This window comes from Dama dama, chromosome 5 (genome assembly GCF_033118175.1).
Source record: "Dama dama isolate Ldn47 chromosome 5, ASM3311817v1, whole genome shotgun sequence".
Lineage (NCBI taxonomy): Eukaryota > Metazoa > Chordata > Mammalia > Artiodactyla > Cervidae > Dama > Dama dama.
Genome location: NC_083685.1, coordinates 15970860 through 15994745, shown reverse-complemented (window position 1 = coordinate 15994745; position 23886 = coordinate 15970860). Strand labels below are relative to the sequence as shown.

Genomic DNA, 23886 nt, shown 5'->3' with positions numbered 1-23886 from the left:
AAGTACTGTTGAAGCCTGGCTTGGAAAATTTTGAGCATTACTTTGGTAGCATGTGAGATGAGTGCAATTGTATGGTAGTTTGAACATTCTTTCACATTGCCCTTCTTTGGGATTGAAATGAAAACACCTTTTCCAAAAAAAAGAAAAGAAAACACCTTTTCCAATCCTGTGGCCACTGCTGAGTTTCAAAATATGAATTTTGAGGGGTATATAATTCAGTGCATAGCAGAGGCCAAATGGGCCTTTTTCCATAGACGTAAATATAAACTTAAGTATACATTATAGGTTGCTTAAGTCATGTCCAACTCTTTGTGACCCTATGGACTGTAGCTCACCAGGCTCTTCTGTCCATGCGAATTCTCCACGCAAGATTAGTGGAGTGGGTTGCCATACCCTCATGCAGAGGATCTTCCCAACCCAGGGATTGAACCTCTGTCTTCTGAGGCTCCTGCATTGCAGGCAGATTCTTTACCACTGAGCCACTGGGAAAACCCCAAATTTAAGTATACACAATTTAATTTTTATGTTTTAGCATCCCTAAGTCTGGGTTTTCAAGGTCCCTAAAGCTTTCCGGGCCACAAAGTGGAGACAGGAGAGAAACTGTCCCAACAAACAAACAAGAAAAGAACGTGCTAATAGCTGTGGCATTTTAGAAAAATTGCATGCCAGATAATCCTTCATTAACTCTAAGAAGGTTTATTTTCAAAGCACTTATTGCTGCATGTTCTTTTATCTCCAGTGCCTGGCATTGTTAATCCTGTAGCAGGGAGTAATAAGTTATAAATACAGGACTCTTGCAGTGCCTTCATCAATGGCAGGTAAAATTCACAGAGGCTAAAAGTGTTTTTATCTTTAGCTTTTCTTTTATTTGAATTTGGAACAATTAAAGTGAAGATTACTGGCAGTTTCAGTTATATTGAACTCAGGACATTTTCTGTGTGTGTGTGATTTTGAATAAGATTTTAAAACCACTCAACATGCCATAATCATACACATATTTTTAAGTTTTGTTGATTTACAGTGTTTTGCTAATTTCTACTGTACAGAAAAGTGATTCAGTTATACATTTTTTAAAATATTCTTTTCCATTATGGTTTATCATAGATACTAAGTCTAGCTGTCTATGCTATATAGTCAGTCAGTCAGTTCAGTCACTCAGTTGTGTCTGACTCTTTGCGACCCCATGGACTGCAGCACACCAGGCTTCCCTGTCCATCACCAACTCCTGCAGCTTACTCAAACTCATGTCCATCGAGTCAGTGATGCCATCCAACCATCTCATCCTCATCCCTTCTCCTGCCTTCAGTCTTTCCCAGCATCAGGGTCTTTTCCAATGAGTCAGTTCTTCACATCGGTGGCCAAAGTATGCTTCAGCCTTAGCATCAGTCCTTCCAGTGAATATTCAGACCTGATTTCTTTTAGGATTGATTGGTTGGATCTCCTTGCAGTCCAAGGGACTCTCAAGAGTCTTCTCCAACACCACAATTTAAAAGCATCAGTTCTTCAGTGCTCAGCTTTCTTTGTAGTCCAACTCTCACATCCATACATGACTAGTGGTAAAACCACAGCTTTGACTAGATGGATCTTCGTCAGCAAAGTAATGTCTCTGCTTTTTAATATGCTGTCTAGGTTGGTCATAGCTTTTCTTCCAAGGAGCAAGGGTCTTTTCATTTCATGGCTGCAGTCACCATCTGCAGTAATTTTAGAGCCCAAGAAAATAAAGTCTGTCGCTGTTTCCATGGTTTTCCCATCTATGTGCCATGAAGTGATGGGACTGGATGCCATGATCTTCATTTTTTGAATGTTGAGTTTTAAGCCAGCTTTTTCACTCTCCTCTTTCACTTTCATCAAGAGGCTCTTTAGTTCCTTTTTGATTTCTGCCATTAAATACGGTGTCTGCATATCTGAGATTATTGATATTTCTCCCAGCAGTCTTGATTCCAGCTTTTGCTTCATTCAGCCCAGTATTTTGCATGATGTACTCTGCATATAAGTTAAATAAGCAGGGTAACAATATACAGCCTTGACGTACTCCTTAAGACCTTGTTTATCTATTACACATATAATACCTTACATCTGCTAGTCCCAACGTCTCACTACATCCCTCCCCTAACCCCCTCCCCCTTGACAACCACAGATCTGTTCTCTATGTCTATGAATCTGTTTCTGTTTCTTAGATAGGTTCATTCGTTTCATATTTTAGAATCCACATGTAAGTGGTATCATACATAATCATAGACTTGTAGAGTTGAATGAAACTTAGATTATCTGAGTTAGCCCCAAAACCAGGAAACTGAGGCTTTGAGAAATTAAATAACTTAATGCTGAAAAGCCATTTGGGGACCAGTATGGGATTAGGACCTAAGAGTTCTGTCTTTCACTTAGAATTCTTTCCACTGAATCAGGATGCTTGCAATCCACGTGGCAAGTTTCTGATCATTAATTTAATTGAGACCATAATGACACCAATGCATTGCTGCTAAACTATTTAGAAATTACTTAAGCCATGCTAGATCCATTCCAAATCTAAAATTCTGATTATAAAGAGAATATAAAAAATATACAGATTAACTTAGCAATTGCAGGTCATTTGGTTCATTTTATTGCTGTACTACACGTATTTTCTTTTTTGAAAATACATTTCCAAGGACAGAAAAACAGGGAACTATTATATATATAAATATATATATATATATATTTATTTATAAATTGGCATGAGGCAAAAGCCAATTTATTTTAAAATTTGAATTTAATTTCTCTCTCTCTCTTTTTTTTTTTTTTTTTGGTCATGCCACATGACTCATGGGATCTTAGTTCATTGACCAGGGATTGAACCATGGCCATCAGCAATGAAGATGCAGAGTCCTAACCACTGAACTGCCAGTTGATTCCCTAAATTTTATTTCTGATACTATTCTTTTGACTATTCATCTTAATTTGTTAGACTCAGAGAAGTAATTTTTACCTTTTGATTATATATAAAATGGAATGAATGTGTAATTAAAGATATAATGTACTTAGTACTTATATAACAACACTAAGGATTCAACTTTAAATATTTCTCCCAAATTTTATTCTCAGCCTTTCTCTCTGCAATTTTTGCCAAAGTTACCATTGTTCCCTCTTGAGTTTCTTATCTACCTTACACAAATAATTCCACATCTGAATCTCTGACTCCATTGTTTCCCCTGAACTTCAGCCTGTATTACTTCCTCCTTGCTGTATATTTCTACCTGGATACCCATCTGGCACTTAAACATCATTTTGGCTGGGATACACTTACTGTCTTTCTACTATTAAACTTCTGCCTTCTGCTGAATTCCCTATTTTTGTTTATAGAACAGTTACCTTCTCTTTCATTTGATTTTAGAGCCTCAGAGCTAACTTTGACTTCTGTATCTTTTTCATGCTATGTAGCCCATCAATTGCTGGTTCTATGACCATGTTATTACTATGTTATTTTTTAATCCAGAGACATGGTACCTGCCTTCTGCTTTCAATTTTATTCCCAACGTTATAGAAGAATATTATCATTCTTTCTTGCTTGGTAGCCCTAACTTGACCTTCCTGCTCTAGTGTCCTATTCCAGTCCATTTTTTAAAAAGATATTTTTAGCTTACTTTTTCAATTACAATGGAGAAAATATAGGATGTACAGAAAGGTAAAAAGAAAACAAAATGCCTATATTCCCAATACCCAAAGATAATCCCTGTTAACATTTTCATCTATATTCTTCCAATTTTTTTCTATGATGTGTGCATAATGTTTTAAAATATACTATTTCAATTCTAACCTGTATATTACTCCCAAACAACTAGAGTGTTATTCTTGAAGACTGATTTTAATATTAAATGATCTTATTATTTACAGTTAAAAAGCTTAAAATTCTTTGCATGGTATTCAGTCTTGACCTATCCTTTAGACTCTTCCAGCTTTGTTTCCAAAGGATCCTGTCCTGAACCTGCAAAACAACCCCTTTAGTTACTTGCCAGTACATGCTGCAAGCTCCAATTATTTCCTGTTCATTACATAGCATTCCAAATGCTATTTCTACCATGAAGCCATCAATCACCTGCCCATCCCCAACCTCTGCTCCTTAGAGTTAGAAGTTCCCTCTCCCTCTTTTGAACTTCTATAGTAGTTGCAACATGCACTTGTTCTAAATAATTATTTTCTGGTGAACACATTTCAGGGTTATGTATTTTTTAACACATAGCATGGTGTCTTTAAGCATAGCAGGTATACAGTAAATGTTGAATGAATGAATAGTTGAACACTGCTTTGGGGTCATTATACCATTTATTAAACTCATAAGAAGGCTAAGATTTTGTATATATAGAAAAAGCTTAAGCAAATAGGACTTAGATTAGAAGGAATTGAGTAACGAGACAAAATTAAAAACTGAAATGCTCTAAATCCAAGTTTTTTTCTTATCCTCTGGGCTATGAATGAGTTCAGTTCATTCAATCAGTCATGTCTGACTCTTTGCGACCCCATGGACTACAACACACCAGGCTTCCACATGCATCACCAACTCCCGGAGCTTGCTCAATCTTATGTGCATCGAGTCAGTGATGCCATCCAACCATCTCATCCTCTGTCATCCCTTTCTCCTCCTGCCTTCAATCCTTCCCAGCATCAGGGTCTTCTCAAATGAATCAGTTCTTCGCATCAGGCGGCCCAAGTATTGGAGTTTCAGCTTCAGCATCAGTCCTTCCAATGAATATTCAGGCCTGATTTCCTTTAGGGTTAATTGGTTTGATCTCCTTGCTGTCCAAGAGACTCTCAAGAGTCTTCTTCAACACCACAGTTCAAAAGCATCAATTCTTCGGTGCTCAGCTTTCTTTATAGTCCAACTCTCACATCCATACATGACTACTGGAAAAACCATAGCTTTGACAAGATGGACCATTGTTGGCAAAAAAAACCACAACTCTCTGTTTTTTAATGTGCTGTCCAGCTTGGTCATAGTTTTTCTTCCAAGGAGCAAGCATCTTTTAATTTCATAGCTGCAGTCACCATCTGCAGTGATTTTGGAGCCCAAGAAAATAAAGTCTGTCACTGTTTCCATGGTTTCCCCATCTATGTGCCATGAAGTGATGGGACTGGATGCCATGATCTTCATTTTTTGAATGTTGAGTTTTAAGCCAGGTTTTTCACTTTCATCAAGAGGCTCTTTAGTTCCTCTTCGCTTTCTGCCATAAGGGTGATGTTATCTGTGTATCTGAGGTTATTGATATTTCTCCTGGAAGTCTTGATCCCAGCTTGTGTTTCATCCAGCCTGGCACTTTGCATGATGTATTCTGCATATAAGTTAAATAAGCGGGGTGACAATATACAGCCTTGACGTACTCTTTTCCCAATTTGGAACCAGTCCGTTGTTCTATGTCTGGTTCTAACTATTGCTTCTTGACCTGCATTCAGATTTTTCAGGAGGCAGGTAAGGTGATCTGGTACTCTCATCTCTTGAAGAATTTTCCAGGTTATTGTGACCTACACCGTCAAAAGCTTTGTGTAGTCACTAAAGCAGAAATTGATGTTTTTCTGTAATTCTCTTGCTTTTTCTGTGATCCAACGGATGTTGGCAATTTGATCTCTGGTTCCTCTGCCTTTTCTAAATCCAGCTTGAACATCTGGAAGTCCACGGTTCATGTACTGTTGAACCCTGGCTTGGAGAATTTTGAGCATTACTTTGCTAGCGTGTGAGATGAGTGCAATTGTGCAGTAGTTAGAACATTCTTTGGCATTGCCTTTCTTTGAGATGGGAATGAAAACTGACCTTTTCAAGTCCTGTGGCCACTGCTGAGTTTTCCAAATTTGCTGGCATATTGAGTGCAGCACTTTCACAGCATCATCTTTTAGGATTTGAAACAGGTCAGCTGTTATTCCATCATTTCCTATGGGTTGCCCATCACTTGAACATTATCCCATCTTGGATTCAGGAGGGAGGCAGTGGTCCTCCTTCTCCTATGGATATGGAAGAAGCACAAGTAGATATTCATTTATTGATTGCCTGGCAGCTGGACATGGACTTGTGTCTTTGATCAGTCAGATGCTCCCACCCAGGACTTTGAATCTTGAGAGCTTAGGGCATTACAGAGACAATTTCTAGCAGTTGTGGTATTAAGAGTCTAGGAGAATAGTACACCTGAAACTAATACAACATTGTAAATCAACTATATTCCAATAAAAATTTTAAAAAAGAAAAATCTAAGAGAACAGAAACAAGTGGCAATGGCATCAGCAGATGGTTACTGTGTCATGATCTTGATTATGCCTTTTTTCTTCTAGGGCCTTCTCTGTTTTTTGAGCATCCTGGTTTGTTCTGTGAGATACGCTATTCTCATGTGTGCTTTCTAACACTACCAAGGTATTAACTTAATTCTGACACTATCTACCTGACAGTAGCATCAGATCTCCCAGGATAAGGAAGCAGTCTCACAAGGCTGCCCCTACTACCAACTTCAGTGCTTGTTGCAAGTCTAAGTTGTTACTTGTGCTTTTGACCAACTAGTTGTAGCTTGGAGGTTCCTAAAAGCCCTCCTTGAGTTTGTGGAGTGGGTTTTGCTAGAGTGGCTCATAGAACTCAGAGAAACATTTACTTCCATTTACCAGTTTATTATGTACTTAGTCCAATTCTTTGTGACCCCCATGGATTGTCTCCCACCAGGCTCCTCTGTCCATTCGGATTCTCCAGGCAAGAATACTGGAGTGGGTTGCCATGCCCTCTTCCAGGGGATTTTCCCAACCCAGGCTTCGAACCCAGGTCTCCCATATGTCAGGTGGATTCTTTACTGACTGAGCCACCAGGGAAGCCCAAGAATATTGGAGTGGGTAGCCTATCCCTTCTCCAGGGGATCTTCCTGACCCACAGGTCGAACCAGGACCTCCTGCATTGCAGACAGACTCTTTACCAGCCAAACTCCCAGGGAAGTGCAATCAATCTTTGGTCACTGGTAACTGGACTCCATCTCCAGTCCTTCCCTTTTCCCTTGAAGTCAGGGATTGGGGCTGAAAATTCCAACTCTTATCAGCTTTGGTTCTCCTGACTACCAGCCCCTATACTAAGGAGTTTTCTAAGTCACCATATTAATATAAACTCAGATCCCTGGGTCAGGAAGATTCCCCTGGAGAAGGGAATGACAACCCACTCTGGTATTCTTGTCTGGAGAATTCCATGGACAGAGGAGCCTGGTGAGGGCTACAGTCCATGGGATCACAAAGAGTCAGACAGAACTGAGCGGCTAATACACACACACACACACACACACACACACACACACACACACACACACAGAGGCATGGTTGGAAGGGACTTGTCATGGATGACAAAAGATACTCCATTCACTTTCCTAAGTTACCAAAATATTAAAATATTAACTGATTCTACTTTTATCTTATTTTCCTTCATGATATTTCTTAGTACCTGAGATAACAATATTTATGTGTCTCTCTCCACTAGAATGTAAGTTTTATAAGAGTAGGAAAGAGCCTAAAGCTTTGTCAGTTCTGGGCAGATATTAAGCACTTCATAAACATTTTTGGGATGAATGAACATATGAATAAAGAAATGACTAAAAATAATTTGAGAAAACATTAGAGATCTGAGTATTTTTCTGTAAGGAAGCTGAATATTAATCAGATTTGAAAAACCCTGTATTAGAGAGTAAATTATGTATATTATAATCATTACAGTTTTTATACCACACGTGTTTAAGTTGTGCAAAATGAAGACTTTAAAAGATTGATTAAATCCATTCGAATAGTTCAGAATTTATGTAAATGTAGATACCATTTTTATAGTGGTCTTAATTTTAAGAATGTACTGTTTTCCCCAAAATGAACGCATAATTTAAAGTTGCTAGCCACATATAAAACTATCAGGCAGAACAAACCTTTTGGTATTAAATTTAAGAAGTCTAAAGGAACAATTCCTTTCCCCTTTGTCTCTCAACCTAAACCCGTTTTTTTTTTTTTAAGAGGGGGAGAAAGTAATATTCTTTAAGAAACCAAAATAATTGATATTTTTACTTTTTAAGCACACGTAGTCCTAATTGATGACTATGATTTTTTTCATGTAATTTAATGTCAGTTAACTCAAAAGTAGTCTACAAGGAATGATGATAAGTTCCAGATACTTCTGCATTATTTGCTTAAGTAGAAGTTAGATGATAGATGATCACTAAAATCCCCTTCCAGTTCTCAAATTCTGTCACAATTGGCTGTGTGATCATTTGGCATAAAAAAAAACACTTCATTTTCATAGTGAAAGTACCATAAAAATGGTTCGTTCCCTCAACATAACAGTTAAGTATTAGTGGCAGACAGTGGTAAAAACTATTCAAAACCAGTTTTCTGTTATTTTTTTTTAAAGATAGTTTTAGGTCTATGTGGGAGGTTGTATTATAAGATCAGAGGATGAAAAATATCAGAGTAGTCCTGACTTTGAAAAAGTCCAATCACCTATTTCTACTTTTTTCTTCATTGCTGTAAAATGAAGATTTTACCTGCCTCTGTGTACTTTCTGGGAGCAAAACAGTGAATGCAGTAATAGAAATTTACACAGGCAGATTTACTGTGAAACTTACATTTCAGAGTTCCTTATTTATACCAACTCCTAAGGTCCTATACCTTATTCTTGTATGGAAAGTTTGTAAAAAAATTTTTCTTAAAGAAGTCTCAAAATTTGTATCCATAATAACTGAATCCACCACTATTTATTAAAGTATATTTGGAGAAATAGTGACAGAGAATTTCAGTCTTATATTAAATTAAGCTTTTCTTATTACCCTCTAAAATAGAAAACTTTTTGGTGTTTTGAAGTCTGATTTAGGCAGCTTGATTCAGAAAAAAGTTTTCTGGAGTGAGAAGTTAGAAGGAATTTTAATTTGGGATAACAGTACTGCATAAGTATGCTTTTTAACATTTTTTCATTGAAGGATAGCTAGTTGATTTACAGAATTTTGTGGTTTTCAATCATACATCAGCAAGAATAAGCCGTAGGTACACCCATGTCCCCTCCCTCCCATCTCTCTCCGTACCCCTCCCTTCAGCCTGTTACAGAGCCCCTGTTTGAGTTCCCTGAGTCATGCAGCAAATTCCCATTGGCTATCTGTTTTACATATGGTATTGTAAATTTCTATGTTACTCTCTCCTTACATCGCCCCCTTTCCCTCCTCTCCTTCCCCATGTCCATAGACCTGTTCTCTACATCTGTTTCTCCATTGCTACCCTGAAAATATACTCATCAGTGCCATCTCTTTAGATTCCATATGTATGTGTCAGTATACAATATTTATATTTCTTTTTCTGACTTCTCTCTGTATAATAGGCTCTAGGTTCGTCCACCTCATTATGCATAAGTATGACTTGACACTGAACTTTTCTGAGATTGAGTTAAAAAAATTGTGAAATGTTTGATCTTTAAAATTCTTTCCAATATGAAACATTCTTTTTATTTATTTTTAATTGAAGTGTAGTTAATTTACAGTGTTGTGTTAATTTCTGCTGTACAGCAAAGTAATTCATTTATACATACATACATACATACATACATACATATACATATATATATATATATATATATAAATTCTTTTCCTATCCTTTTCCGTTATGGTTTATCACAGGATATTGAATATAGTTCCCAGTGCTATACAGTAGGACTTTGTTGTTTTTCCATTCTATATATTGATACAGTAGTTTGTATCTGCTAATCCCAAACTCCCAATCAGTCCCTCCCCTACTCACCATCCTGCTTGGCAGCCACAAATCTGTTCTCTGTGTCTGCAACTCTGTTTCTGTTTCGTAGATAAGTTCATTTGTGTCATATTTTAGATTTCCGCATATAAGTAGCATCCAATATGAAGCTTTCTTACTTCCTTTCCTAATGCTGAAATATTGTGGATTTTCAGTGTAGTTGGCTCCAGGTTTATTGTTGCAGAAGTGTGACTACAACATTGAAAAGCAACTAAGATCTTCTCTGAATCATCTTTCTTGAAAGTTTCTGGGAAAAGGGAAAGCATGAAAAATATTTATATTTCTGCTCTCTATCAAGTGTATATTAAGTTAGAATGTCTGTGAAAAATAATTTACTTGATTATCACTGTTGGAGGATTTCCATTCCTCAGAATAAAGTGTTAGGAAAAGTATTTCAGTTCCACATCTCTGATGCAATCTTTTCCTCTAAGCTAGCTGAATTGTTCAGTTGGCCCAAGAGCTTGAGACCTGAAATTCTACATTCTTGGCACAGTTCTGAGTTCTCACTATAAATGTAATACCTGAGGTTGCAGGAGGTCAAGGAAGAGGGGGAAAAAAATGATTTCATGCATATCACTTCATCTTCAGTTAATTCCTAACAGTGTTATCCTCTTGGAAGGAAAAATGTTCTAATTAAGCTTTTGAGGGAAGGATGAATTTAAAGATCATTTCCAGTGTTAAGATTGGAGTGGAAAAGGGAAGGAGAGTCAGCAGATTTTTATAGACTATCTGTTGTATATAGATGCCACAGGGCCCAGCAGTTCCACTCCTAGGAATATAATTAAGAGAAATCAAATATGTGTACATAAGTGGTTATAACAGCAGTATTCATAATAGCCCCAGAGTGGAAACAACCCAAATATCTATCAACTTATAAATGGGTAAACAATGTGGTATATCTATACAATGGAATTCTCATCAATAAAAAGAAATATTGATTCATGCTACAACATGGGTGAATCTTAAAAACATTATGCTAGGGAAAGAATCCATTCACAAATAAACCACATATTGTATGAATCTATTCAGATGAAATGTTCAAAACAGGGAAATCTATAGAGACAGATTAGTGGTTGCTAAGGAATGGAGGGGTTGGGTGGGAGAGGTTAATGGTTGAAGGAAATAAAACTTTTTTTTTTTGTGGTGATGAAAATGTTCTAAACTTGTCCGTGGTGATACTCTGACACATTGGTGAATATACTAAGAGCCATTGTTCACTTTAAATAGATGAATCATATGGCATGCGAATTCTATCTCAAAAAAAATGGAGGAATATAGTGATTAATCAAAACATAGATTTAGACATGTATCCTCCTCTGAGGAAAGCACTTGTCATCCAGTTGTACTACTTACACCAATATTTAAGTATTTAAAACTGAAAACAAAAAGAAAAACAGGGCCTTAGAGGATAGGTGACATTTAGCTAGACTGTGAGAATAGTTGGGATGTGGATATTCTAGGTAGAGGGACATAAGCATAAGCAGAGACAAAGATATGATGAGGCAACTATAGTAATTCATTTTTTCATGAGGTTTGAGGCCAGCTCTGAATGTTAGTTAGGTAAAGTTAATCTTTCTACTGTAGGCAGTATGGAGACATGGAAGTATTTTGAACAGAGCTGTGATATTGTCTTAACTGTGCTTCAGGAAGATGATAGTAATACAAGTGTTTTAAAGATGAATTCCAGAAAAGATAGACTAGAGGCTGAAAGAGCAGAAACAAAGAAAAGAGATAATGAATGCTAATGGAAAGTGAAGAACAGATAAAAAGAAATATTGAAGCACACTTGTGATTTAATTGAATGTTAAGGAAAATGAGAAGGGAAGAGTCAAAAAGTTGAAGCGAGCCATTTAGTAAAGGGGCTTCCCTGGTGGCTCAGCGGTAAAGAATCTGCCTGCAAGGCAGGAGACACAGGTTCAGTTCCTCAGTCGGAAAGATCCCCTGGAGAAGGAAATGGCAAGCCACTCCAGTACTCTTGCCTGGGAAATCCAATGGACAGAGGATCCTGGCAGACTACAGTCAATAGGGTTACAAAGAATAGGACATGACTGAAGTGACTGAGCATGCATGCACATTTAGGGAAGAAGCCAAATAGATAGTTGATAGAATGGGACTGGGATTTAAAATGGTGGCCAAAAGTTTCTGTTGACAAAGTGTTACTTGAAACCATTAAGTGATCAGAAATTAGGATAGCAGCTTACATCACACAGAGGCCTTTGGGCAAATACCTGGAGGAATAACATTGATTTAGAGATCAGAGAGAAGAGGAGCTACTGGAGGAATAATGTGGAAAAACAGGAGAGGATAGTTTCAGGGAACCCAAGGAACATTTATAAATAAAGAACGAAGGTGGTTAACCGGGGGAAAAAATGAGAACATCTTAGATGTAATGGATTATCTTCAGGAGTATGGTTTTCAGCCTTAATGCCATGTGCCATATTCTAGTGGGGCAGGGGGAATGATAAAACCAAGGAAGTTTAATTCTTAGAAGTCTTAAAGAGTTTATTTTAAAACATTTATATGTCAATGTATGGCAAAAACCACTACAATATAAAAAATAAATAAAAATAAATAAATAAAATAAAACATTTATAGAGCTGTGTAACTGCAGATGGACAGAGTACCCATTTTAAGGAAAATTATGTAAAAATGAATAAGTATTTAGAGAGAAGAAAAATACTCAGCATGTGTGTCCATAGCATTAGAAAAATATTTTCTAGGAGTGAACACCTCCTGCATTTGAAACTAGTCAGGACATGAAGATATTAGTAAATGCCTTATTTTAAAACTACTTTCTCAGAAATTTCGCAACTAGTGTTCATATAACAAGGAATGTTTTAGTTCCTTGAAGCTATAGTCAGACTAGATTAGCAGGAGATACATGCAGACATTGTAGTTTTTGACTGGGTGATGGTTAGGTAAAATGTGATGCTGAATTCAGGCAAGTTTCAGCTACCAATTGATCTAAAGCATTCCATAGCCATAGCATCAGAAGGAATAACAAAATAATGAAAAATTAGTTTATAAGTATAGACGTGAGAGGAGATTGAGATATCCTCTACAGGAAAAGTGTACAAATGGGGGTCAGTGCCTTTTTTTTAATATTATTTTTCCCCCTGTAGGGATTTCATCTCCAAAGCTAGTCAGGCATCCCCAAATTATTTCAATATACGTGAATTTTAAATTGTTATATTCTTTGACCCAGTAGTTCTACTTCTAGAAATACATTCCAAAAAAACTCAAAATGTAAATGGACAATAAGACAAAGGTGTTCAAAACACAGCAACTTTTAGTATTTGAACAAAGGATTGAGTACAGCCTTGATTTCAAATTGTGGAGAAACAGTTGTGAATGAATTTTGGCTCTTCCATAAGATAAACATTGAACAGCCTTTAAATGATCTTTGTGAATAGTTTGCCATGTTTGATAACATGGCAAAATGCTAATAATCTAGAGTTAGATAAAAGAGGTTGACTGATGGAATCATGTGTATAATGTGATCTCAGAGGTATAACAAAATAAATATGTGCATGAAGAAATAAATATGTTCACAAAGAAAACAATCCCAAATTGTTAATGAAGTTTTGGCCTAGGTAGGATTATGAATTTTTTTTTTCCATAATGGTGCATATTTCCCACTCTACATTGGGCATGTACTTCTTTAATAGATAATAAAGAATTATCACTACCCCCCATATCTGAGAGATGAGTTATAGAGAGACTAGGAAAGGGAAGATAGATGAGTCAATATAAATCATTATACTTATCAGAAGAGCAATTCAAAATATAAACCTTAGTGACAGAGAATCAGTAGCATCACCATATGCTGTCAGATTAGTCTTGTCTACTGGTACCCTCTATGGAGTTTCCTTAGATTCAGACAGACCAGTGGAAGTCTTACTGTAGATTCTGAAATCTAATGACTCATTTGTCTCCCTGGTGTTGTTTATGCCAGAGTAGCCTGTGTCTTTGTTGTGAAAATTTTATCTTTTACATTTGTCATCGACAAACTGATTAAGATAAAATTTTAACTTTGTAATATTACATTTGTAAATACTTAAAACTGTCATGTTATCAGTTACTGCTTCTTGAATTTTACCTGTGTAATGACATATTTTATTCTTCTTTTTCTATAGGTGCACCATAAATACGAAAGACTGAAGTTATAAAAGAGAAAAAAAAAAGATTGCTGCTATAATGACTCTGAAAAATACAGTATATTTTGTGCCATATATGAAAAGGTATTGTCTATAGATTTATGACTTAGCTTTCTCCTACAAAATGGGAGCAAATGGTATTTTCCAGTTTTTCTACAGTGAACTTTTATTATATTTATATGAAAAATTAAAAGGAATTAATAAAATTGGGATAAAATATTCTTTTATAAAATTTTTTTAGTTTCAAATTATTTCCTTATGAAAGTGAAAGTTGCTTAGTCGTGTCCGACTCTTTGCGATCCCATGTACTATACTGTCCATGGAATTCTCCAGGCCAGAATACTGTCCAGAACAGCCAGAAGCCATTCCCTTCTCCAGGGGATCTTCCCAACCCATTTTCATTACTTTTGATGATGGCATAAAATATGGATAATTACCTGGCTAAAGTTATTTTATTCCTATTATTGTTATTTGCAGAAATATATATTGCTTTTTTGTTGTATATGTATTGCTTTTGCTTCATAATTCAACTTTGAATAAATTTTTTTCATATTAAAGTATCAGGCTAAAAAAAAAATGTAACAGGCTTTGCAAAACATTTAGAAAGTACAAATAAGCAAAAAGAAGAAAATAAAAAATAACCTGAAATCCCAACTTCTACCTCAGCTAAAACACAAGCCTGCAAAGAAATTCAAATTTGTAGGTGAAAGAAGCCTTGTTGCATCTTCACTGTTGCATATCTCTTGTACTGTACCTTATTTATTGTTGTTCTTGTTTAGTCAGTAAGTTGTGTCTGAGTCTTTTGCAATCTCTGTCTTTGGGACCCCTGGCTCCTCTGTCCTTGGGATTTCCCAGGCAAGAATACTGGAGTGGGTTACCATTTCCTTCTGCAGGGTATCTTCCTGACCCAGGGATCGAATCCATGTCACCTGCATTGGCAGGCAGATTCTTTACCACTAAGCCACATAGGAAGCCCACTCTACCTATACCCTGCCTCATTTACTGAAATAAATAAAAGCAAAACAAGTAGAAACTGCCTTGTAGAAGGATCACACTTGGTCAGAGAATTCCCATTTTATTCTTCCAGGAATGTATAAAGATGACTGTTTCCTTATGCTCTCACCATAAAATGTATCTTTTCTTTATTACTTTATCAATTTGGTGGGTAAAATGAGGTTTTTTTGTTATTTTACTTTACACTTCTTTGATTACTATTGAAATTATATAGGTTTCATATCATTAATAGGCATTCTGCTTTTTTTCTTCTTTAATTTCCTATTTATGTCCTTTGAGTGTGTGGGTTGGTATGTATATGTATTTATATGTTTACTTCTCTGATATTAAGAATAAATTAACTGGGACTTACAAATTAACTGGAACAATCTCTACTTGCTGTTCAGTTTTATTTATTTCAACTTTTTAAAGCAATAATTATTGACATACCATAATCTGAACATATTAAGTCACAATGTTTTAACATGTGTGTGTATATGTGTATCCATCATCATAATGAAGATAGTAAACATATTCATCACTCCCAAAAGCTTCTCATATCCTTTTTCAATACCTTCCTCACACCTCTTCTCACCCTAGCCTTGTCCCCAGGTGACTACTGATGTGCTGTCACTCTAGGTTAGTTTGCATTTTCCAGAATTTTATGTAAATGAAATCATAAAATATATTATATTCTCTATTTTTGTTCTGACTTCTTTCACTCAGCATAATTATTTTGAGAATTATCCATGTTGTAGCATGTATCGATAGTTCATTTTATTTCTGAGGTGCATTCCACTGTCTGAAAGTCCCACAAATTTTTTATCCATTTATCTGTTGATGGATATTTGGGTTGTTTCCAGTTTTAACTATTAAAAATAAAACTGTTATTAATTTTTGTGTGCTGTGCTTCATAAGGACATTTGCTTTCATTTTTCTTGGGTAAATACCTAGGAGTGGAATAGTTATGTCATACGGTAGATGTATGTTCAGTTTTTAAGAAACTGCCAAATAGTTTTCCAAAGTATTTCTACCACTTTTACATCCCACCAGCAGCATCTGAGAGATATAGTTACCTCAAATTCTTAACCATCACCTGGTATGGTCTGTCTTTTTAATGTCAATCTTTCTAATAGATTTGTAGTAGTATCTTATTGTGGTCTTAATTTGTACCTCCCTAATCAATAATGATATTAAGCATCTTTTTTTTCCCCTTAGCTGCCATCCATTTATCTTTCTTGGTGAAGTGTGTGTTCTAGTCTTTTTCTCATTTTTATCTCTTCAAATATTTTCTTAGGTCCTTTCTCTTTCTCTTCTTCTGGGACCCCTATAATGCAAATGTTGGTGTGTTTAATCTTGTCCCAGAGGTCTCTTAGGCTGTCTTCATTTCTTTTCATACTTTTTTCTGTATTCTGTTCTGCGGCAGTGATTTCCACCATTCTGTCCTCCAGGTCACTTATCCGTTCTTCTACCTCAGTTGTTCTGCAGTTGATTCCTTCTAGTGTATTATTCATCTGTTTGTTTGTTCTATAGTTCTTATAGGTCTTTGGCAGACATTTCTTGCATCTTCTCCACTGTTTTCCCAAGATCCTGGATCATCTATATGATCATTATTCTGAATTCTTTTTCTGGAAACTTGCCATCTCCACTTCATTTAGTTGTTTTTCTGGGGTTTTTATCTTGTCCCTTCATCTGGGATGTAACTTTCTGCTTTTTTCATTGTGATTAACTTTCTGTAATATGGTTTTTGTTTTAGCCACTGTGGAGCTGTGCTTCTTTTTGCTTCTTCTGTCTGCCCTCTGATGAATGAGGCTAAGAGACTTGTATAAGCTTCCTAATGGCAAGAACTGGTGATGGGGGAAACTGGGTCTTGCTCTAGTAGGCAGGGCTTTGCTCAGTTAACACTTTAATCCCATTATCTGCTGATGGTGAGGTTGCCCTCCCTCCTGTTAATTGTTTGGTCTGAGATGACCCAGCTCTGGGGTCTACGGACTGTATGGTAGGATTAATGACTAACTCTAAGAGGGTTTACACCAAGGGGGACCTTCCCAGCCTAATGCCCCTGTCCCTGTGGTAAGCCCCTGTTGATCCACGCCTCCACAGGAAACCCTCCAACACTAGCATGTAGTTATGGTTCAGTCACCTGTGGTGTCACTGCTCCTTTCCTCTGGGTCTTAATGTGTGCAAAATTTTGTTTCTGCCCTCCATGGCTGGAGTCTCTGTTTTCCCCAGTCCTGTGGAAATCCTATAATCAAATCCTGCTGGCAAGATTCCCTGGGGATTCACGGTCCCTTTGTTGAATCCTCATGCTGGGAAGCCTAAAGTGGGGTTCAGAACCTTCACAACAGTGGGATAAATTCTTTGGTATTATTGTTCTCCAGTTTGTGGGTCACCTACCCGGCAGGTATGGGATTTTATTTTATTGTGATTGCACCCCTCTTACCATCTCGCTGCAGCTTCTTCTTTGTTTTTGGATGTGGGGTATCGTTTTTTGGTGGGTTTCAGCATCCTCCTGTCATTGGTTGTTCAACAGTTAGTTGCAATTTTGATATTCTCACAGGAGGAGATAAATGCACGTCCTTCTACTCTGCCATCTTGAACCGGAAGTCTCTCACCCTCTTTTTCACATTTCTAAAATTGGGTTGTTCATATTTTGAGGATTGTTTATATTTTCTGAAAGCATATCCATCATGAGACATATGTTTCTCAAAGACCTTCTTGTAGACTGTGGCTTCATTCTACTGACCAGGTCTTTCAAAAAGAATATGTTTTTAATCTAATTTAACCTTTTTTTCCTTTATGGATTGTGCTTTTACTTTTTAGGCTTTTTTTAAGATTGATTTATTTAGTTATTGTTATTATTTTTTTTGTCTGTGGTGAGTCTTCATTACTGCCTGATGGCTTTGATACTGGAAAAGACACTGATACTGGGAAAAAAGTTGAAAGTGTTAGTCATTCAGTCCTGTCTGACTCTTTGTGACCCCATGGACTCTATGAAGGCAAAAGGAGAAGGAGGTGGCAAAGGATGAAATGGTTAGATAGCATCTCCAACTCAATGAATATGAATTTGAGCAAACTCCAGGAGATAGGAAAGGATGGAAGCCTGGCAGGCTGCAGTCCATGGAAGTTGCAACGAGTCAGACACTACTTAGTGACTGAACAACATCGACAGAAACAGTTTTATCCAAAATTTAGATTATATTGTAAACTAAAATTAACCTAATTTGTTTTTTAAATGACTACTTATTACCCCCTTTGAAATCAGTGCTCATTGTTTTTTGCATTCGTCCAAGTAACCTTCCCGGTATAGAAATTTAAATACCACTGCTGATGCTCTAAGTACAACAGATCACACCTAAATGAATATACTTCCAAAGCAGAATTATTGTTGCATAACAAGGTAGCAGCTGAATTGTACTATATTTTAACACTTATGTTTTTCTCACCAAACTTTTCCCTCTGAATCTACATAGTACCAACCACCCCCCACCCCAAACTAGATAGCAGTCTACAAACTCCAAAGCACATTGCATGTCTTACCTCTATTGTCAGTCATGTATCTGGGATAAAATATGTTGTCTCTCCATAGGAGAAGCTTTCATCATGGAAGTCAAGGAAGATCCAGCTGGCATGCTAAGTGACATTTTCCAGTTGCCTGTTGCAGTTGTCATTAACTAGCAAAAGTATCTATGTATCTAATGGTCAGGAAGGGTATATACTTCACCTTACAGTCTTATAGACTGTTTGATTAACCCATTAATGGGAGGATCAATTCAGAATAATCATGTTTATATTTCTTTAGTCCCCCTTTGGAAATTTTTTCTTTGGAGTTTTTTTTTCCCCTTATTATAATTGATAATTTATCTTTTTCTTCTCCTCAAAATCTGTCATTGATATTTTGATTTTCTTATCTTTACTTCCCATTTGTTTCAGTTATCTAGGACAGAAGTCTCTCTTTTATTTATTTTTTTTAGCTTTATATTTTTATTGGAATATAGTTGATTAACAGTGTTGTGATAGTTTCAGGTGTACAGCAAAGTGAATCAGTCATACATATACATGTATCTATCCTTTTTCAAATTCTTTTCCAATTTAGGTTGTTACATGACACTGAATTGAGTTCCCTGTGGTATATAGTATGTCCTTGTTGATTATCCATTTTTAGGTATAGCAGTGTGTACATATCAGTTCCAAACTCCCAAACTATCCCTTCCCCGCACTCTTCCCCTCTGGTAACCACAAGTTCCTTTTCTATGTCTGTGAGTCTGTTTCTGTTTTGTAAGTAAGTTCATTTATATCGTTTCTTTTTAGATTCCGCTTGTAAGCGGTATCATATGATATTTCCCTTTATCTGTCTGACTTCACTCAGTATGACAATCTTTAGGCCTGTCCATGTTGTCTCAAATGGCTTATCAGTTTCTTTCTAATGGCTGAGTAATATTCCATTGTATATATGTACCACATCTTCTTCTACCATTCCTCTCTCTATGCACATTTAAGTTACTTCCCTATCTTGGCTGTTGTAAACAGTGCTCCAGTGAACACTGAGGGGCATGTATCCTTTTGGACCGTGTTTTTCTCTGGTTATATGCCCTGTGGGATTGCAGGGTCATCTGGTAGTTCTATTTTTAGTTTTTTAAGGAGCCTGCATACTGTTCTCCATAGTGGCTGTACCAATTGACATTTCCACCCTCTCCAGCGTTGTTTGTGAATTTTTTGATGATAGCCCTTTGGACTGGTGTGAGGTGATATCTCATTGTAGTTTTGATTTGCATATATCAGATATAACTTTCATAACAGTTATATCAGATATAACTTTCATACCATACAGTTCACCCATTTAAATAGTATATTTCAGTAGTTTTTAGTATATGAACAGTTTTACAACCATCACCACAATGAATTTCAGAACATTTCATTATACCAAAAAGAAAGCCTGTACCCTTTAGCTGTCAACCCAACTCTTTCACCTCCTAGCCCAAGCAACCCAAAATCTACTTCCTGTCTCTATAAATTTACTTATGATGGATGTGTTATATAAATGGAATCATACAATACATAGTCTTTTGTGACTAGCTTCCTTCACTTAGTGTAATGTTTCATCTGTGTTGGGATGTGCATCAGTACTGTATTCCTTTTTATCCCTGAATAATATTCCATGGTATTGATACACCTTATTTTGTTTCACCAAATGGACCTTTGGTTTGTTGCTGAATAATGCTGCTATCAATATCCATCCAAGTTTTTGTATGGACATGTGTTTTTATTTCCCTTGGGTATATATACCAAGGAGTGAGAATTTCTGGATCAAGTGATAACTCTTATGTTTAAGTTTTTGATGAACTCGCAATCTCTTTCCCAAGATTACTGTGCCATTTTACATTTCCACCAGCCGTTTTGGAAGGTCCGAATTTCCCCACATCCTTACCAATACTTATTATTTGACTTTTTGATAATAGCCATCCTAGTGGGTATGAAAATGGTATCTCATATGTTTTTAATTTTTATTTGTCTTATGACTAATTGTGTAGAGTATCTTTTCATGTTTTAATGGCCATTTGTATGTCTTTGGAGAAATATCTACTCAGATCCATTGCCCATTTTTCTTTTGGGTTACCTGTCTTTTTATTATAATTTATAAGACCAAGATGCTTTTTAATATGAATTTGTAATTGCCACCAAACAAACTGTATAAGTTAATGTCAAACCTTATTTTCCTACAGGTACTGAAATTTTACACCCTCCCCCCCCCCAAATATTTGTCAATGAGAGAGAAAGCTGATTGGGATTTCAAAAGCAAAGTGCTTGCACATATTGGTCATCATGCGGAAAGGCGTGCCACGAGACCCAGAGATTGCTGATCTGTTCTATAAAGATGATCCTGAAGAACTTTTTATTGGTTTACATGAAATTGGACATGGAAGTTTTGGAGCAGTTTATTTTGTAAGTGATTAAAAATTGTTTGGATCAAATTATGAAAGTTTGATTTCTATACATTCCAACTATTATTTGTAAAATGCACATGTTTTTAATGTTTATTCTACAAATTAAATGATGTCTACAGTACAGCCAATAGTCTTTGCTGAAAAGCCAGTCCTAGAATTCTAGGCATTATTCAAGTCAGTGGTATTTATATCAAACGACTCTGCTATCAAAGTGAGGCAAAAACATTATAAGCTTGAATTTGAACCCTGTGCATTTCCCTTACATGCCATGTTCTTTTCTGCCTCAGGGCATTTATATATGGTATTCCTTCTACCAAGAATTCTACATGTTGTTTCCCTATTCCTGTCTAACTCTTGGTTTTCCTACAAATATCAGCTTAAGTGTTCAATCCACAAGAGAGCCATTTCTGTTCAACCCTCCATCACTGAATTAAGACTTCATTTATGATCTCATAGCCCCCTGTGCTTATACTTTGTTGCATTTGTCACAGTTATAATTGTATAATTATGTGTGAATTTTTTTGATTCATCTATGTCTCACTAAATAATAAGCTCCATAAGGACAAGAGTTATATCTACTTGTTCATTGCTATATCCCCAGTAATTAGTGTAATGTCTGAGTAGTACGATGTAAATGATATCAGTAAATGATGGATAGATGGGTGGATGGCCAAATGGGCAACCACTTAGATGGACTGACAGATTTTTAGTAGCAATCATGTTAACCCAGTATCTTAGGTTAAGGGGTACATGGCCTAGCTCCATAGAGTCAATTTGAATTCCAAGACTTTATCTTCTGATGAGAAGACTGAGAGATGATCAGCTAAGTGTTAACATACCTCATTCACCTAAAGTTCATTTCATAAAAAATGTACTTCTTTATTTCAGTAAGTGTAGAAGTTTGCATCATCAAATTAACACATACTTCCTTAAGAGTACTAGTTCATTAAAGCAGGTAATATTTAAGTATGACTTATTACCTATTTCTCTTCCAAACCTGTTATCACATACTTTTTTCTTTCTTAAACAGTATTTGACTTTTTTTTAAGTGGTCTTTTATGTCCTTACATCTAGATAGGGCTTATCTTTAGTTGTCCTTCCAAACGCAATTATGTTAATTGCATCTTGAGCTCATTCTTTTGTTTCTAACCAAATCTTAAGCCCGAGTTTTCTCTGAATGCTCTCTCATTCCTTCATGTCTATACTCAGCACTACCATCACTCCTCTTCCCTCACCCCCATCTAATACTTGGCTCCCATTCGAGTACATTTTATCATTAAGTGCTACCTTCCAGGGCTGAAGAGAGTGCTAATTGTCTAGTTAATACACTCATGTTAACCTTTGAGGTTATAGTAGTATTTACAGGCCAATCAAAGTCCTATCTTTCTCATTCACTGAGACACAGTTTTTAAAAAGGATTCTTAAAATTACAATTATATACACAGAGTGTACATGATACATACACACATATATTTTAATATATAATTTAAAGAATAATTAAAAGGTAAATCCCTTTATAACCACCAGCCATGCTGAGAAATAAAATATTGCCAGCACCCAAAAGCCCCTTTTTGGTTAGAAGAATCCACTATGCTGAATTTTGTTATGAAGACTTCCTTGTCTTCATATATATCCCACTTACTTCTCCACCCCCTAATAATGTAATTTGGTTTTGCCTCATTTTGAACTTTTTAACAATGGAAGCATTCTGTATACATTTGGTTGTGATCTCTTTGCTTTGCTTAGAGATATTTTCTTCAGTCAGTCATCTTTCTTACTGTCCATCTATTACTTTATGACTAATTCATTATCTCAGAATCTCTCTTGGTTAAAGAGAGTGGTTCCAATCTCTGTTTGACTCTTCAGTTTTAAAAAGCAGTCAGACCCTTCTCAAAGTTCTCTTTTAGAATAAATACAATAAACCAAGAATGCTTTGAAACTTACTAACAGGCTGTTTGTGTTAGGGGTTAAATGAGACCTACTTTGCTGTAGAAAACCCAGTGTTTTTTGGACTAAGTCCTGTCTGATTAGCTAGAGTACACTAGTTCCCTCTTATCCACAGTTTCAGTTATCAGTGGTCAACCTCAGTCCAAAAATACTAAATAGAAAAATCCAGAAATAAGCAATTCTTGAGTTTTAAATTGCGAGATGTTCTGAGTAACATGATGTATTGAAAAATGTGTTATTTGTTGATAATGATAGACTAGAAAAATCACAAAGATACCTGGATGGCTTTGATACTGAAATGTAATCATTAACTATATATTGCCTGTATACAAAAGTGTATAGTGCAGCCCCATATAAACCCATAAGGCACATTAAAAAAAAAAAAAACAGATTAAAGGGAAATTAACTGATACTTTACTGTAAAATTTTAAAAAGCTTTAACCTTTTATCTACATTGGTCTCATAGGCAGAAAATGGATTTTCTCCTGTGCCACTCCATGTCACTTCTCCCTATTAATAGATTCTTCTTCTTGTCACTCAAGTATACCATTATAACCGAGAAGACTATCATCTCTTACAACTGCTGTAACCTCCAAACTGATCTCTGTGCATCCATTCTGGTCTCTCTCCAGTCTTTTGGCCACACTACAGAGAGCTTAAGGATTGTTGGGGAGCAGAAACATGTTAATATGATCACATCACCTTTTTTCTATAAAGTCTTCAAGGGGTCTCCTCCTCTGTCCTTAGGTTAATAAGTTCAAATGCCTTACTGCATTCAGCCTCTAAGGTCCTTTATGAGGTGATCCCTGTATACCTGAATTGTTGTTGTTCAGTCACTAAGTCATGTCCAACTCTTTTGTGACCCCATGGGCTACGGCATGACAGACTCCTCTCTCCTCCACTATCTCTGGGAGTTTGCTCAAATTCATGTTCATTGAGTCAGTGATGCTATCTAACTGTCTCATCCTCTGCCACCCCCTTCTCTTCTTGCCTTCAGTCTTTCCCAGCATCAAGGTCTTTTCCAGTTAGTTGGGTCTTCCCATCAGGTGGCCAAAGTTTTGGAGCTTCAGCTTCAGCATCAGTCCTTC

General features: G+C 36.3%; 1 protein-coding gene across 5 annotated transcripts in view; it reads left to right on the top strand.

The window, feature by feature from the left end:
* TAOK3 (TAO kinase 3) overlaps positions 1–23886 on the top strand; it is a 184201-nt gene that overhangs the window by 78284 nt on the left and 82031 nt on the right. For 4 of the 5 annotated variants that reach the window (XM_061141880.1, XM_061141883.1, XM_061141882.1 and 1 more), the window contains 2 exons: positions 13893–13997; positions 20630–20849. In XM_061141880.1, coding sequence (XP_060997863.1) covers positions 20730–20849 — 120 coding nt within the window. In that variant the 5' untranslated portion in view covers positions 13893–13997; positions 20630–20729. Of the gene's footprint in view, positions 1–6351; positions 6371–13892; positions 13998–20629; positions 20850–23886 lie in introns of those variants that run through there. The other variant, XM_061141885.1, reaches the window with a different exon arrangement.